The sequence below is a fragment of the Seriola lalandi genome, unplaced genomic scaffold (genome assembly GCF_002814215.2).
Source record: "Seriola lalandi dorsalis isolate HSWRI2012SDOR001 ecotype SW California unplaced genomic scaffold, Sedor1 jcf7180002054606, whole genome shotgun sequence".
Taxonomy (NCBI): Eukaryota; Metazoa; Chordata; class Actinopteri; order Carangiformes; family Carangidae; genus Seriola; species Seriola lalandi.
In genome coordinates, this window is record NW_019525159.1 from 633,176 (window position 1) to 649,675 (window position 16,500).

General features: G+C 38.3%; 2 protein-coding genes across 2 annotated transcripts in view; one reads left to right on the top strand and one right to left on the bottom strand.

Annotated features, from left to right (window-relative positions):
* The first annotated feature begins 593 nt into the window (after window positions 1-593).
* On the top strand, window positions 594-4,482 carry s1pr3b (sphingosine-1-phosphate receptor 3b). Its single transcript, XM_023419584.2, has 2 exons — window positions 594-833; window positions 1,257-4,482. Exon 2 carries the CDS (start codon window positions 1,337-1,339, stop codon window positions 2,480-2,482), a length of 1,146 nt encoding a protein of 381 aa, XP_023275352.1. The 5' UTR covers window positions 594-833; window positions 1,257-1,336; the 3' UTR covers window positions 2,483-4,482.
* shc3 (SHC (Src homology 2 domain containing) transforming protein 3) overlaps window positions 4,393-16,500 on the bottom strand; it is a 17,830-nt gene continuing 5,722 nt past the window's right edge. Inside the window, exons 2-12 of the mRNA XM_023419582.2 lie at window positions 16,157-16,227; window positions 13,615-13,678; window positions 12,174-12,293; window positions 11,349-11,402; window positions 10,647-10,698; window positions 10,426-10,555; window positions 10,181-10,334; window positions 9,438-9,531; window positions 9,139-9,330; window positions 7,459-7,784; window positions 4,393-7,323 (exon numbers count right to left, since the gene is read on the bottom strand). Of these exons, the coding sequence (XP_023275350.1) occupies window positions 7,195-7,323; window positions 7,459-7,784; window positions 9,139-9,330; window positions 9,438-9,531; window positions 10,181-10,334; window positions 10,426-10,555; window positions 10,647-10,698; window positions 11,349-11,402; window positions 12,174-12,293; window positions 13,615-13,678; window positions 16,157-16,227 (1,386 nt within the window). The 3' untranslated portion in view covers window positions 4,393-7,194. The remainder of the gene's footprint in view (window positions 7,324-7,458; window positions 7,785-9,138; window positions 9,331-9,437; window positions 9,532-10,180; window positions 10,335-10,425; window positions 10,556-10,646; window positions 10,699-11,348; window positions 11,403-12,173; window positions 12,294-13,614; window positions 13,679-16,156; window positions 16,228-16,500) is intronic.

A 16,500-nucleotide genomic window follows, 5' to 3' on the forward strand; every position in this document is an offset into this window, starting at 1 on the left:
GAACTTTGGACATAGCCTAATGTTACTGTGCACTAAGAGGTACAAGTCTATGGTCCTATTTTCATTTCAGCTGCTAGCTTCTTTCCTTATTCTCAGTTGTCACACACACACACACACACACACACACACACACACACACACACACACACTCGTTTTCTAGCTAGCTAGCTATCTTAAATTATTCTCATTGACAGACTCAAAAGCCTTTAAAGCAAAGGAACAAAAACTACATTAATGAACATATTTCTGACTCATATTTATGCAGATAAATGTCAAGACTTGAGATAAAATATATAGCCTACCAAATGTTTCCAATTTCCACAATATATATTTAAATGAATATAAATTAAACTTGTTTTGACTCTTGTTTACAAAAACAAATAAATAAATGAATGAAATAAAAAATTGATTAGAAAAACCTACCTGCATAATGCCTACAACTAAAACTCGTGCCAGGGGGACAAATATAGTTACATTGGATAATTGCAAGGTATCTTTAAAATAAGTTATGCGTCTCCACGCACCTCCTGGCTTTAATATGCTTCATGAATTCAACTGACCCTTAAGACAGCAGCCGCCTCAGCCTCTCTGCTCCCCCTGTCCGGGGGAAAGCAGCGAGGGAGGGGTGTGACTTCCAGCCAACTGTCGAAAAACTCCGGAGTTTAGAGATCAGCAAAAGATGAGGAGCTGCTCTCCTCCACTGAGCGAGCGGGAAGGAATTAAAGCTCTAAAGCAAATCTTGAAATACGGAGAATTGACGACTCAGCGATGAAATGCATGTGCCTCGGAGTGAGTTTAACTTCCAAGTAAATCTGAACTGCGAGCATCCTACGGTAAGTTGTGTTAATGTTGTCATTTGGGGAAACGGGACGGATCAAGTGGGCGCAAATAGGTGAAATCCACCATTTAACTACAGTATATAATTGATTCAATATCAAACTAACGTCATGTCTGAAAAGCCAATACTTATACTTCAGAAGTCTCTTGGTACTTTTTGAATTTTTTTGGGAACTGGTCCAAGATTGTGTGTAAACAAACAAACAGCATCGTAGTTTATTTTAACTAGACCATATGTTTCCTGTAGTTTTATACAGTTTTCTGCACTGTTTGCTAGATTTAGTGACGTTTTGTTTTCATGTTTTCATAGAAAATAGGTAAACCAGATTTAGATTAAATCCATCAGACAAAACCATGAACTTCTGCATTACTGGAAAATGACAACACTGTGAACAATAACACCTTCTGTCAACACTCAGATCTTGAAGACGGTTGATCTGCTGACACTGGACTCCCTGCTCACTTCTGACATCCAGTGTCAGCAGCCGGCGCTTTGAAGATGATCAATTCTCAGATATACCGCCACTACAACTACACAGGAAAGCTGGACCACCGGCCTGATGTTGGCACAAGCCGTGGCTCCGTGGACCCCAAAACCATCGTGTTCCTGATCATATGCTGCTTCATCGTCCTGGAGAACCTCACCGTGCTGGTAGCCATATGGAGAAACCACAGGTTCCACAACCGCATGTACTACTTCATCGGCAACCTGGCGCTGTGTGACCTGCTGGCTGGAGTCGCTTACCTGGTCAACCTGCTATTGTCAGGAGAAAAGACCCTGCAGCTCTCACCTGCTCTCTGGTTTGTCAGAGAGGGCAGCATGTTTGTGGCACTCGGTGCATCCATTTTCAGTCTCTTGGCTATTGCTATAGAGAGACACCTGACTATGATCAAAATGAGGCCTTATGATGCCAACAAGAACTACAGAGTGTTTCTGCTCATAGGGACCTGCTGGCTGATTGCCATATCTCTTGGAGCTTTGCCTATTCTGGGCTGGAACTGCCTGGACAACCTCCCTGATTGCTCCATAGTCCTCCCTCTGTACTCCAAGAAATATGTCGCTTTCTGTATCACAGTTTTTATGGTTTTGCTCTTAGCCATGTCAGTCCTTTATGCCCGAATCTACATCCTGGTCAAGTCCAGCAGCCGAAAAGTGAGCAAGCACAGCAACTCTGAGCATGCCATGTCCCTGCTGCGCACTGTCATCATTGTAGTTGGGGTCTTCATCGCCTGCTGGACGCCCATCTTCATCGTGCTTCTTGTGGATGTGGCATGTGGCAAGCGTTGCCCCATCCTCTACAAGGCTGACTGGTTCATTGTGGTGGCTGTGCTCAACTCAGCCATGAATCCAGTGATTTACACTCTGGCCAGCCGAGAGATGAGACGGGCCTTCCTGGGTCTGGTGTGTGGCATTTGCTACAGGGGGAAGGCTTCTGTAAATGGCAGTGGGAACAAGCAGTCTCTGGAGCCTAGCCGCAGCAGGAGCAAGTCGTGGAGCAGCCAGAACAACCCCAACCAGAACCAGCAGGGCTCCAGGCAAACAGAGCTAGGGAAGGAGCAGGAGATGGACACTGCTCATGGCCAGGTCTCAGTGGTTGCAGGAGGAGCCGCCCAGGCCGTCTCTGAGAGTGACGCAAAAAAGTGAAAGAAGGGAGCCAGTAAGAAGGTGAGGGTGGTCCTAACATATGCTCGTGGGCCTGTGCAGTGGTCGCAGAGGACAGAAACGATGATGAGTTTCGACTGATCAAGAATAAAGGATTTCTTAAATGAAGTGTGGACTTCAGGCCTGGCTGCAGGACAGCTGTTTCTCCTTTGTGATTTATATTGATACAACAGCATCATCCACAATCAGAGAACTCACATCTGACATTAGATTGATGAACGAGGCCAATGTGTGATCAATGACTCTCTCGGTTTTGCCTCTTTGTCAAGCACAGGTCATATTACATCACTGTTACGTTAGAACCATGTATCTCCAAAAGTGGTAATTTTACACCATACTAGCAGACAAATCCTTTATTGGTTGAAAAAACAAACAATAAAAAAAAAAAACTGCTGAGCTAATTAAAGCTTGACATTTTGGAGATACATGTTTTTTTTTTGCAGGACAATGATGATTTGAGAATTAGTGGTGCTTTTAGCCTTGACAGAAAAAATTTACCTTTGTGGTTACAGATGTGACCAGACAAAGACAAATAAGACAAAGAAGAAGTGAGAAATCACCTGCAATTAATAAAAAAAGTGCAATTATAGTGCTGCAAAAACAATGTAACGAAGAATGATTGTAGACAATTATTAGTGTAATGATAAACAACTGGTTATTTATTAATCTATGCAGTTTATTCTGTAAATTTGTATTCACTCATACTACAGAATGCTGTACAGTTAACTGTAATGAAAACTGCCTTGTAAATAGTATATTTGAGGAAAAAAAAAAACACATGTTGAAGAGACAGACTCGCCACCTTTTTCATTATATCAGTCGCATTATGGTCAAAATGAAAGATCTGCATTTGTTACCACTCTACAGAGAATTAATGGAACTGATGCGGTTCATTCAAAAGCAGTAGTTTTTAGTGGAACCAGGGCTCCATCTGCTGGTTGATAATGGTAGTCATCTATGCTGATGGGATATTTTTTACAATATGCTGCATGTTCAGTACAGAATATCTTCAATCCTCATATTAGTAACAAATTTTGAATTGTTATTATAATCTGTCTTTGTTTTTTTATCTTGATTATTCCAGAAGTGGAAACGTTTTGTATCATCTAAAAGCATGAAACTGGTAAACTGAAGAAACAAGTCTTGAGAGGCACGTGGATGCTGCATGTGAACTAGAACTAGATAGAGGCAGCTGTTTATATATGATGCAACAAAAAAAAAATTAGCTTTGGCACAATAAAGTAAAAATAAAGAGTAAAGGAAGAAAGTACTGTATAAAGATGATTCACCTTGATCAGCTCATGTGGCCAGTAGAGGGCACAGTTCTGCCTTGTTTCATGTGTAGTGCCTTCCTTACACATTGGGGAAAATAACACATTTTTCACCTATTTATAGTGGCATCTTGACGTGCATATAGCTTTCATTTTGTATGTCCAGGGTTTGTGGTGCACACAGCAGTAAAATAACATCTGGAAAATTCAACAGCAACATCTCTTTCAACAAGCAGCACCTCTGCCACGTGGGAGGATTCAAATACTTCACTGTGAACAACTTTCACAGGAACTTTTTTGAACAAAAGAAATAGTCTTTATTAAAACTTTTGTTCGTGTGTTCTGTGGATTATCCTGAATAACAAGAGCACTGTTTATGGATGTATTTTTTAAAATCAATGCTTTCAGTGGCTAGAACAAAATTCTGTACATCTCTGTTCTACTGCAATGGAGGCAGAGATCTGGACAAATTAAAAGTAAAACTACACAAATTAAAACAAAACAGAAATAATTAGGGTTATTAAAACTTTTAAGATTTTAGAGGAAATTGTAGTGACTGTGTCTAAATGCGGCATCTGCCATAGAACGAAATGTGTCATTGATTATTACAGAACATACAGAGAGATTCTACACATTCACGGTTTTATTGCCAACAGTCATACAGAATAATGATGAACCCATACAACCAAAAGATTAAATCTGTAAACATCATTTGGACTTGTCTCTTTGTTTTTATTTCCATTTTTTTTCTGTACCTGTTCCAAAATAGTGAGTTTCTGTGTGATTCCCTCTGACAAAGATTTATACTTAGAATCTGGAAATTATACATTTATAATATATAATAGAGAGGGAGAGGGAGGGAGATAAAGAGACAGAGATAGAGAGAGAAAACAGTAGTCTCAAGCAGCAACACGCAGCAGGGCGAAACACAACCTCTAGTGAACAGGCATGCCCCATTGAAGATCAGCTATTGCACTTTGAAGAGAGAGAGAAAGAGAAATAAAAACACCATTTGTACAAATAAAAGGCACATTTTCATCAACAGAAATCTGGAGAGAAGCCATGTTCTGATTTGTGTCCCAGCTTGTTTGGTTGTACAATTTCTTTATGCCACACAGCTAATCATCATGTTATAGGAGAGATTCAAGTATGGAGTTGTTCCTGCTGTATATACGCTTTGTTCAAAACATTGCACATTTTGCCAAGGTGATTCTACAAATTTGCTTTTTAGAAACAAACACTAATCTCATTCTTGACATTAGCGTAGTGCTTTTTTTTTTTTTAATTTTGCGTATTATTCCATCTCCCAAGATATTAGATTTGATGAAATTATGTCACAAAGAATCGAACAAATTAAAAGTTGATGTCGGATAATTGTCAAAAAGAACCCAAAACAAACAACAAATAAAACTCCTCAGTGATTCTTTGTGTCCTTTCTTCTCACCTTTCCCTCAAAAATACCAACATATTTGGCTCTTTCTCTCATGCGCTCTCCTCAAAAGAATCCTGAGAAGCAAACTGGGTCATGGGACACAAGGAATCAAGGAAAGTCTTAATCGGCTTTAACCAAAATGGATCTGGTGGATTTTTTTTTTTTCATAACAATCCCAATACTGCTCTTTGCTAAATATGTGTTGTTGTGAGATGCATGTACTGTACACTCCCTCTTGCAGCAAAATACAGGCACATTATATTACATTGCATCTGTCTTGTCAAACTCATTGAACACATGCTGATTTTGGTTCAACTGAAGTGGTCCAGTGCATATCAAATACAATGCCCCATTCATTTGGTATCCATCAGAGTACTGACAATAGTAAGGATGAGAGCATTTAAAAAGTCTGTTGCCAGAACTGATGTGTACTATTTCTATAAGCCTTTTCAAAATTTGATTCCCCACTCTACAAAAACAGTCTGTATAACCTAAATACCACAAACTGTTCTGAGGAAAGATTGTGTACAGTGGACTGCAAAATGCAAATTAACTATTAACTGTCAAGCAATAATGGGTGAAAACTCTTAAGAGTTGGATTTTCCCATGTACTGTAGTACTTTAAGCAACACACAGTCAGATAGCATCCTTCACTACTAGTAAGTGATAAAATAAGGGAAGTGAAGTGAGTGTGACTGACAGGGGTAAACAAGTATTTCTGTGATCTAGTGGCAATAAAGCAATCTTGCCATAAGACATCGCCACATTGAGAGATAAAATCTCTTTGTTTAACATCAACAAGTGAAGGTGATCTAATATTGAACATTCTGTATTGGGTGCACAATGTGTGTACTCAACACTGGTCTAATCAAGCCTTGTAAGTATAAAGTGTAAATTACATCTCAACACATTGGTAATTCGTCTTGGTACAACTGACACAGATGATCTAACTGATCTAACTTTCTGATTGTGCTATTCATTTGTGATCATTCAAAAAAAGAAAAAAAATAATAATGATAATATCTTTTAAAAGTTCACAAAAAGCCGAAAATGTTAATTAAGAATGTGAGAATATCCATTGCATGACTCAAGCCCCAAAACTAATCATTGACTACACATCTAAAAGAATCCAGAGAGAACCAATTCAGAAACAATCCCTGGTTGAAAAGCATAAATATTTTACAGTGTCAGCATACACAAGCACCTCTTTCAAATAAAGGGGTATCAAGGTCTACGAACAATGTCCACAAGAACAGTTGATTTTAAGTCATGCGACTGTGACACAAGAAAATACTTTATAAAAAAAGGTTATCTTTAAAGCCATTGACAGCACTATGAAGGATGTCTGTTTGCACCCCAACACTTTGTGACTACTGCAAAGCAAAACACATTCAGTTCTAATCCCCAATAAAAGCAGATTTCATATAGTGACTAATTGAGTGAGCTGTCACGCTATTGGTGAGATTAAAGGACATTTTTTCCTAAAGTAATTCATTATAAACAGCATTTGTCGTCCAAACTGTTTTTGTTTCCTACCTCTTAGCCAACAGTTCCTGTAGAAATGTGGTTGTGCTTGACAGACAAAACTAAAATTTCAGGTTTTTATTCTAAAATACTCTTGTTAACACCTCTTTGAGGTTTGATTTGCACTTCATCTAAACTACAAGAACATCTGTCTTTTTTTTTTAGTCTTTTAAAACACCAAATCAAGATAGTATGTCCAAATGCACCTATGTCTTCTCAAAAATATAGCATTTCAGTCATCACAACAAAATAATAACAGTTCTATAAATATTCTTTTTTTTTTTTTATCTTAAACAAATCTTGTGTCTTCCAGTGCCTCCAGAAAAGTAACTGTGGGCCAATTTTCCATAAAACACTGTCAGCGCACAGAGCCTTTAAGCATCTTCTCTTCGTGTTTCGTCTTCAAGTTTCAGGATGGTAGGAGAGACTGTTCAGAGCTTCCGATTTCCCATCAGGCATTACAAGCATCACTGTTTCCTTCCAACGGGCTGTAGGAGACACAGTTCACTCCCGGCTGACACAATCGGCAGATTGTTGTCACGGTGATGGCCAATAAGGTGGCTAATGCTGTCAAACACGTGATCTTTTGTCCGTACCTTTGAGAAGAAAAAGAAATGTTATAAATTTGTCTTTTTCTTGCACAATAAAAAAATCCTTCATTTTATTCATTCCTCTCTATCTACAGTATCTCGTTTCAAACACACTTAACATGTCCTTAAACCCTGTCTTACCGTGCCCTCGGGGTCCACCAGCAGTAGGTGTTTGGCAAGTCCATTGTGCATGCCCGTTAGTACGTAGGACCCTGGGTTGGTAGTGCTCTTGCGGACTAGGAAGTCCCCGTCTTCTTTCAGTAACTTTTCAGCATCACGGCGGCTCATTTTGCCATGGTACCATGTCTGGCCCTCCAGCTCCTCCTGTGCACGGAAGGCCAGTGAGCGCACAAGAAGAGGGCTCGAGCTGTCCACGGATGCTGCCTTGTGAAGATTGGACATCTGGGACTGGGCTTGGCTCTGGGACGGCGGATGGGACTGAGACTGAATAGCATCCTCGAAGGGCTCTGGTATAGGTGAGGGCAGTGCCAAAATAATTAAGAGAGGAAGGATCTCTCTAGCACAGTTTTTAACTTAACATCCTACAGCTGTCAAGATTTATAAAGTATGGTAATCCATAAATTCATTGTTGGTATGAAAACATAAACATGTCTCCCTTTTCTATCTTTGATTATGGGCATTTAGCAGTAGCATATCCAGATGAACATATCGATTTGATGTAATCAAAACACCTTGATATCCTCAAAGTTACACAAAAACATGACATTACTGTACTCAAAGACTTACTACCAGTTGGAGAACAACGGATCTGTCATCTGTGTCATTTTTAAAATTGTATTCTCAAATTTTTACTCCATGCATTTGTATATAAATCTGTATGGAAATACACCTGTATATTTACATTATAAATCATATAATTTGTAAATTGATGCAATGATATGCCGATGACAGTGTTGCACACCACTAAGTAATAAAAAATAAAAAATTTTGTACATAGTATTTTTCTGTTACGCTGACGATACAATAATATCCACTGATGAAATCTACTCTGATGCTTTTAAACAGTAAATATTACTCAGACAATGGACTCAAGGTCAGGGCTCTTTTTTCTGATGAGCTCTCACTCTGACTATTATAGGTCAATTACTGTATATAACCTCTAATTGAATAACTTTCAGAACAAATTAACAAAATGTTTCTGAATTGATTTATGCAAGTATCTGTATCAAATTAGATTTAATCGTGTTTTTCTTTTGTGGCACAAGTGCTGGTGTTTGTTAGTACAGGAACAAAGTTAACAGTTAAAGAACCACAGCAGGTGGACAATAACACCTTAAATAACAACTTAAATTTCATATAATAACAGCTCACTTGTGAACAGTATAGCTGACTGCTCGCATGTAATCTGTGTCATGGATTGTTCATACGTAGTACACACATCTTTATGTAACTAATCTTTCACGTATAATAATAGCAAAGTTAAGGTGGAAGTTGAAAGAAGGAAAGAATAAAGCTGTACACTGACATTAACAACGTCCTTCTATTGTCTTCATACTGACATGATGTCATTATAATGCCAAACCAAAGTCAATGGGAAACAAAAGCTAGGAAACAGCTATAATTAAGAACTGTGATTAGAAAGTCGTCTTACAATGTTATTCTGACATCAGGGCACAGATACTGTTCAGTTACTTTGTAATGCTTCAGCAGGTGAGTTTTAAATTCGCTTTGCCTCAAATTCATTCATTCAACTATGTGAAAACTGAAATTAGTTTATATCAGTGATTACAAATCTAAATCCACTATTCAAAGCATCTGAAAAATAGAAAGAAACTTTAATACATGCCAACAGAAACTCACTCATGTCAAACAGGTCCTTCTGCGGACTCTCTTTGGCTGCAGCTGCCATGCCTTTCGTCACATTCTCTGCTTCTGCCTGAAGTGCTGCGAGCACCTGGGCATCAATCTGTTGGGTGTTCACATACGTGGGCATCTCTGCTGTTTTTGGCGCCTGACCTTTACTCTCAGGCAGACTGCTTATATCAAATGAACCTAGACATTTGGAGAAACAATCACAGTCTCAGTGATGAACTGATGCAATTCCTCAAAGTTAAACATGACCTATATACTTAAGTAGTGGGAAGGATGGATTTTCTTACCCTGTTGTATGAATATGGGTTTTCTTTCATCTCCCCAGTTTTCTCCACAGTGCCGCCCTTGGTAATATGTCTGATCTACTGAACCTGGGCCCATCTGATAACAAACAGACACACAGTGGATATTAAAGATATTTCTGAATTAAAAAATAGATATCATGAGTGGACATAAAAAAGGCCATAATTTTAATCATGTAATGTGCAAAAATTTTGATTAAATCTCCTGTCACTCCTAACTGGTTTTGTTTCATTAAAATGATCTCTGGTGCATTTGTCTATTTACTGCAGTTCATTTGGGCTGGTGTGAAAGCTGTCGATCAAACTCTGTTGTGGACTAAACAACCAGACTGAGGCCTGAAACGAAGGATCTCTGTAAGTGGACTGTTGTGTGGTTCGTTTGTGCAGTCAATTTTCAGTCTAATCATACCAATAATGCTCATAATCAGTTAATTCTTTGGTGACCAGAGAACATAAATATACATAAAATAAGCAGTTAAGTGTTGCATGACTTGTCAAGCACCAGAATTTAATTGGCCCTAGGGGATACATGTAGCTCTGACAGTCAGTCAGTCTGTGTAATTTTGGTTCGTAGCAGAAAAATAAAGCCAGTGTAAACACAAACTGCACAGAACTGAAATGCAACAGTGTAAACATTTTTCTCTTGATCTGGACCAAGCCACAAACGCTGCAGGTGCCAAAGCACCTCAAGTCCATGTGTAAACAAAAGTAACTCTGTTCAGTTGTACCTGGCACCCATCAGGTCCTGCATTCTGATTGGTCAGCCGAGTGTCGATGAAGCCTCCAGGGGGTGGCATTTTGCCAGGGATGTTGTTATAGTAAGGATGTTCCGCTGACTCCTCCTCTTCCTCTGTCCATGGTAACTCCTCCATGTTTAATACCCTGGAGCAAAAACATGGTTTGATTATGAAACTCAAAACAAGTCAATGTGTTATCTTTTGTGCGTTTTATGAATGTGTCCTGAACACCTCACCTGTCATGTGTGGAGGACAGCTTGCTTGATGGACATTGCAGGTACTGCTGGAAGCGAAGGTCAAAGGCCTGGCCGATGGTACTGATGACGTCCTGGGCCAGACCATCAGAGCATTCCAGGATGTGACATGCTGACAAGAGTCAGAAGAACGCATTTTAATGAGCAACATGTCTTATGTGAGACATGAGACACTCTACAGTGTTAAAAGAATGAACACCTACCTCTTCTGTTAACAGGGTCCTTTGCTACATAGGCAACATAATCTGTCGTGTCCTGAAAAAGACAAGACAAAAAGACACATTTTTTACAGCTAGTCCAATAGACATGGTGTGCGGTTATATTTTTAAGGCAACATTAACAACAGTATATTCACTCAACTGTAAATGGAGCAGGCCACTGTTTATTGAGTTTCATTCAGCATCAATTGCATATTAAGTCTCAAAGTGCAACACAAAGCATACATGTGTGTATTAGTTAATTTCACTGTAACATAAGCTGTTGTAACTTTGCTAGCACTCACTAGCTGACGGGAACAGGACTATTTTATGAATCTGTCTTATGTTTAAAAGAAACAAAATACTTACAAATAAAATACTAGATACTAGGTTTCTAATTAATACAAAAAAAACAAAAAAAACACATAGGGCCGCATCATCACCTTGCCCGTAGAACTATGTTGGCTTCCCACTGAACATTGCTGAACAAACAGTTGAACTTAATTGTTGACCCCTGGTCTGTGATGCCTAGCAATTCCTCTGCATTTTAAATACATGTACTGACTGGTGTTCTAAAAAAATCCCAATTAATACAGATAAGATATCAATATGACTAATGATACGTAATAGTATCTGCCATGGGCAAAAATGTTATTTCAGTTGTATCAGTAAATCAGTGAATTTGATGCAGGCCACTGAGTTACTTACAGGGTCTCCACCTGATGCAAAGGAGATGGACTGCATGTGATGGTTGGCTATGATCTGTCAGGAGTAAAATCATACAGTACATATGAATTAACCAACATTTCTGTGATTCTACACACACACACACAATGATAAGTTGATTAGCTAATTAGTTTATCAAAAGAAAGTTTTAGCTTGTCAAATGTCCCACATTTAGATAAACATTTAGACCCCACATTTCAATAAACTGAAATGATACCAAAAGTACTACTCTGTCTCGTGTGAGTTACTCTGTGCAGGATTTGGATTGTTTTGTTACTTTGGCACCATCTGCTGTTCGTATCAAGAATGAAAGAGGGCAATGCACGACATTACCACTGAGTAACCATCCACTATTTTATCATACAAATAACTGTCTAAAAACAGTAATGTGCAATGCAATGCCAACCTCCTCTAATTCTAGTAACAGCAGTAGAGGTCATGTGCTCTTGCTTGTCTTCCTCTTTTAACTGCTCCTTTATTACATAAACCTCCTTAAACAGACATTCTTCATTCCAGAAAAAAAATCACCTTTTCAACAGCTAAAAATAACATTTTCTCTATAGTGACAACCTAAATTTGGAAACAAAAGTCTTCTTGTCACTTCCGTGAATCTTTTTTAGGTATGTCCCCTTTTCCTGACCCAGTAGTGCTTGTGCACAGCAGTAGTTAACATACACAGTAAATGTGGTTGCTGAGAAGTTTGTGATAGACTCTCGAACACAATGCTGCCATTTTCTTAAATGTACTATCACAGTAGTATCATTAATATTCATCACATGCATGTGTTCTCAATGCTCGTCAGCTGACCTGTTTGCAGTCAGGGGTCATCAGGTTGAGGCTACTGGTGGAGATATTTAGGTTGATGGACATGCCAGCGAACTGCAGGTTGCTCTTTCCCAGGATACTAGACAGCGCTTTGGACGGTGGCTGAGAGGATCAGAGGACGACAGAGACAGACATGAATAAAACAAATTAGACATTTTTGGAAATTATTCACCGTCTCGCTGAGAGCTAGATGAAAAGATCAATAACAATTTCACGTCTCTAAATCTAAATGAATGATATGATGGTATGATATGAAGCTCCTGCCAGAAGCCAGTTAACTTAGCAAAGTGTTAAAACGCCTAAGGTGTGGTGGGCTGGCAGGTGTAATTTATTACCTTTGGACAGAGCCGGGCTAACTGTTTCCCCTTGTTTCCAGTCTTTATGCTAAGCTAAGCTAACCAACTACTGGCTGTAGTCTCCTGTGTATGGAAGTGGTATGGATCTTCTCATCTGACTCTCAAAGAATAAGCCTGCTTCCCAAAGTGTCAAACTACGCCTTTAAGAAGTATTATTCATTTAATCATTTCACCACTAATGAATGAATACTAAGGAAAAATTATTGTTCCATTTGTATTGATTACAGACTGAGCCAAGCAGATTTCACCTAATAATGTATAATGAGATTGTTAAGTTACTTAAAATAATGTTGTGAATAATGATTTAAATAACGAGAAGAGGCCAAAAAAAATTAGTCAAACCCATTCAGAAATCTCAGCATCAAGCTGATGTCACCAGTGTGTGTTTTGCCAAAATAACATTATCATATATCTCATATCTATTCTGAGAGAGAAACTAGTCAGCACTGATTTTGCATTATATACTCTTCCCTGACATTTGAACAAGCTCTAGAGAGCAGAGTAATGCTTCATTTCACACCCCACATTAAGACACAGTCTCCTCACACGCTGTGGACACACACCATGTACATGCACATGCACACAGAAGACAGACGCTCACGCAAACATGCACACATGCATGCACACACACACACACACAAGCTCAGCCTCCTGATCACAGATATTGTGCACTACATGAGTCACTAAGCACTGTGCGCGGTGTGCAATGCATCGTGGGCTGGAACTACACCCACGCACATACAGTCCCATACCTCTTCATCTCTCTCCTTCCTCCTCACTCTCTCTCTTCTCTAAGTACAATCTCTCTCATCATTTCTTCCTCTCTCTATTTGTCTCTGTTTTCCCTCTCTTTTAACATGAAGGATGGATAGAGAAAAAAAAAAAAACTTACTGAGGCAATGCTATATATAGAACACGGAAGGATAAATGAATATCTAATGCCGTTTCCTCTTTTTCTATCTACTGTACATTTCACCAACATTTATTTTCTCAGCTCTCTCAGTGTGGCAAGCACTTGCATTCCTTTATCCCTCCCTCCCTCCTTCCTTCTCTGTCCATCCATGTACCTTTCTCTTCCGCAGAGCTCCTTTGGTCCCTGGAACAGCCTCACACACCAGGCTGATGGCTTCCCTAGAGGGAGGAAGAGAGGACGGTGAAGCCAAGATGGTGACCACAGACAGCCACAGATTCACAGTTATTTTGCCATTAAATTAGAGATTAAGATTTTTGAGACCCACAATTCAGTTGTGAGGACTCATGGCTTTACTTGTTATTTCCTTCCTTTATAATCAATAGTATCTATCTATCTGAAATAAATATAGTATTACAAATATAGGATGAAATACGACTTGTAATTAAAATAGGGGAAAGACAAAAAAACAAACAAAAAATATTTACAGTAAGCCTGAACTCTACCTGTTGTTACAATACACCTCGGCCAAAAGGCCTGAGGCAAGATTCAGAATATGCAGTGTAGAGTGTTTTATATGTAAAAAGTCAAATTTGCCTCTGAGATAAAGTGAATGTTGATTTCATGACAGAAACAGAAATGTTAATTTCTGTATCCTTTCTAGGTGGAAAGATCTTTCACAGCAGAAGTTCTTTTAGAAAAGGAGAAATCTAATAATAGCAATGGCATGAGATATAGATTTCTCTGTCTCTGTTTGTCTCCATCTCTTTTTCACTATCTCTCTCTTTATTAGAGAGAAGCAGAAACACACATACACACAGTGAGAGAGAGAGAGAGCGAGAGAGAAGGCTTACCACTGTGTGGCCTTGCTAGCTAACGTTAACACTGGACTGATTTCAGGAAGTCAAGCAGAAAAGTAGACATGACACAAACCGATTCACTATTAGCCTTTGCCTCACTGCACATTGGTCAATGATTTTAAAGATACACATGGAGCCACAGAAAATTCCATGCAGACAAATTGTGATAACAGGCAGCCTGAATATACTCAGATATAGTACATATTACATCAAAATCCCATCACATTTTAAGAAGGGGTTATCTAAGAACTGGGTGGCAGATGTAACCTTATTAAAACAGAGAACCCATTTCCTGCTGAGGCATGACAGAAACTAAATGTTAAATACACAAAAACCATGTATTAATTAGTGGAGGGTGTCGTGATATAATGTACGCAGGCACCGTCAGCAATTCAACAGCATTTTTTAAAATTTCTATAGTAAAACATTTGGTCACTTTAGAGATTTTCATACAGATTTGAAGTGAAAATACAATATGAAGTGCAATTCAAAGCAATACAACAAAATACTAAAAAAAAAAAAAAAATCCAGTAATTTCTGCTGACACTCATTGCTCTTCTTTTCCAGAATTTGCTTCAACTTTTTTTTCTCAGAACAAGCTATTGGGTGATTGTCAGTCTCTGAGTTGCCATCATCATGTGTCTGCTGCAGTAGACAAGTTTTAACTTGAAAAGAAAGATGAGATACAAGAGATACAAATTTGGACTTATTTTCTGCTATCTCTATGTATATGCATATTACAGTATTTATAATGATGGCATTCTTTCTGACAGACATTAGCATGATCTGCGCTATTTAGCAAGTTGGTTAGCCATCTAGCGTGGTAGCTAATTGTATAAATCAGCTATTCCCCAAGTTAATTCACGAAATGGCAAATTTCTTGAAATATCTTATCATGTAAAATGATACCTTCGTGGATTCAGTTTAAATTAGTACAATTTTATTTAAAGTTCAATAGTTAAGTTCAATAATTGAATTCTTTAAAATCTTTAGATCTACACATGCAAGATCAAGACTCATGAGTTATCCTTTTTTTTCTACTTTTGAAATGTTTGTTTTATTATGATAGCATGATACATTTACATTAAGCTTTTAAACATGATACATTCAATTTCAATATAATTTGAAATGGTATACTCTACATTTGTTAACCTATGTGTTCCCAAACATGTAAGTGTTATATAAACTGTTTTGTCTCAGTAGAGAATAACAGGATTTAATTTAAGGTGTCCTATTCCTTAAGCAGCAAATAGGTTTGTTTTCCTTGAAGTTCATGTGATGCCACAGATTTAGAACCTGCCAAACAAACGTCCAACATCAACATCACAAATCATGTAAGAACAGTAAAGAATCATATAATCATGAGGTTGAGTTTTAATTATGAATAAAACACTTCAAATATTATAATATCATATACTGTTATATATTCAAATATTACTAGTCTTAGAGGTGTGTTCTGTTTGTGGGTTTGTCTTAAAGGAAATCTACAGGTGGGTGACAACTGGCGAATGAGTGGAGAAATAGGATGACAATGCCCCCAGCCAGTGTGCACAAGGGGTCACTGAATGGTTTGATGAGTATGAAAATAATGTGAATTATATGATATGGCAAGATCACAACACAATTGATAACTTATGGGAGATTGTTGACTGACATGGTGTTCATCCCTCCAGTACAGTTCAGAGACTCATTCATAGAATCAATGCCAAAGCACAATGAAGCTGTTCTCGTTGCATGTGTTGGCGAAACAACTCAACAACTAAAACACTTCATGTTGGTTTGTCACCTGTCCGTAGTAAATACTGAAAAGTTGGAAAACTAGATTAAGTGTTAACATACCTTGTTATTTGTGACCTTGTGGTGAAATCCAGGGATCTCATCGACCGAAGGACTTCTATACAGCCCAGATACTGGAAAGTAAGAATGAAAAGCCTGTGTGAAATAGATATTCAATAAAATGTGAAAAGTAACATGAATGTTTTCATGACTAGCACATCATAATGTACAGAAAGACATGCCTGATTTGTTTTGAGTTTCCAACTGAAATTCACTAAATCAAAATAACTGCAGTCCTTCAACATGTACCAAATCACCACAATAGATGAAGACCACGAATGGCTGGACTCATTGATTAACATCAGCATGACACAGTTGTTTAAAGTTGAAAACATGAATGATTGGGG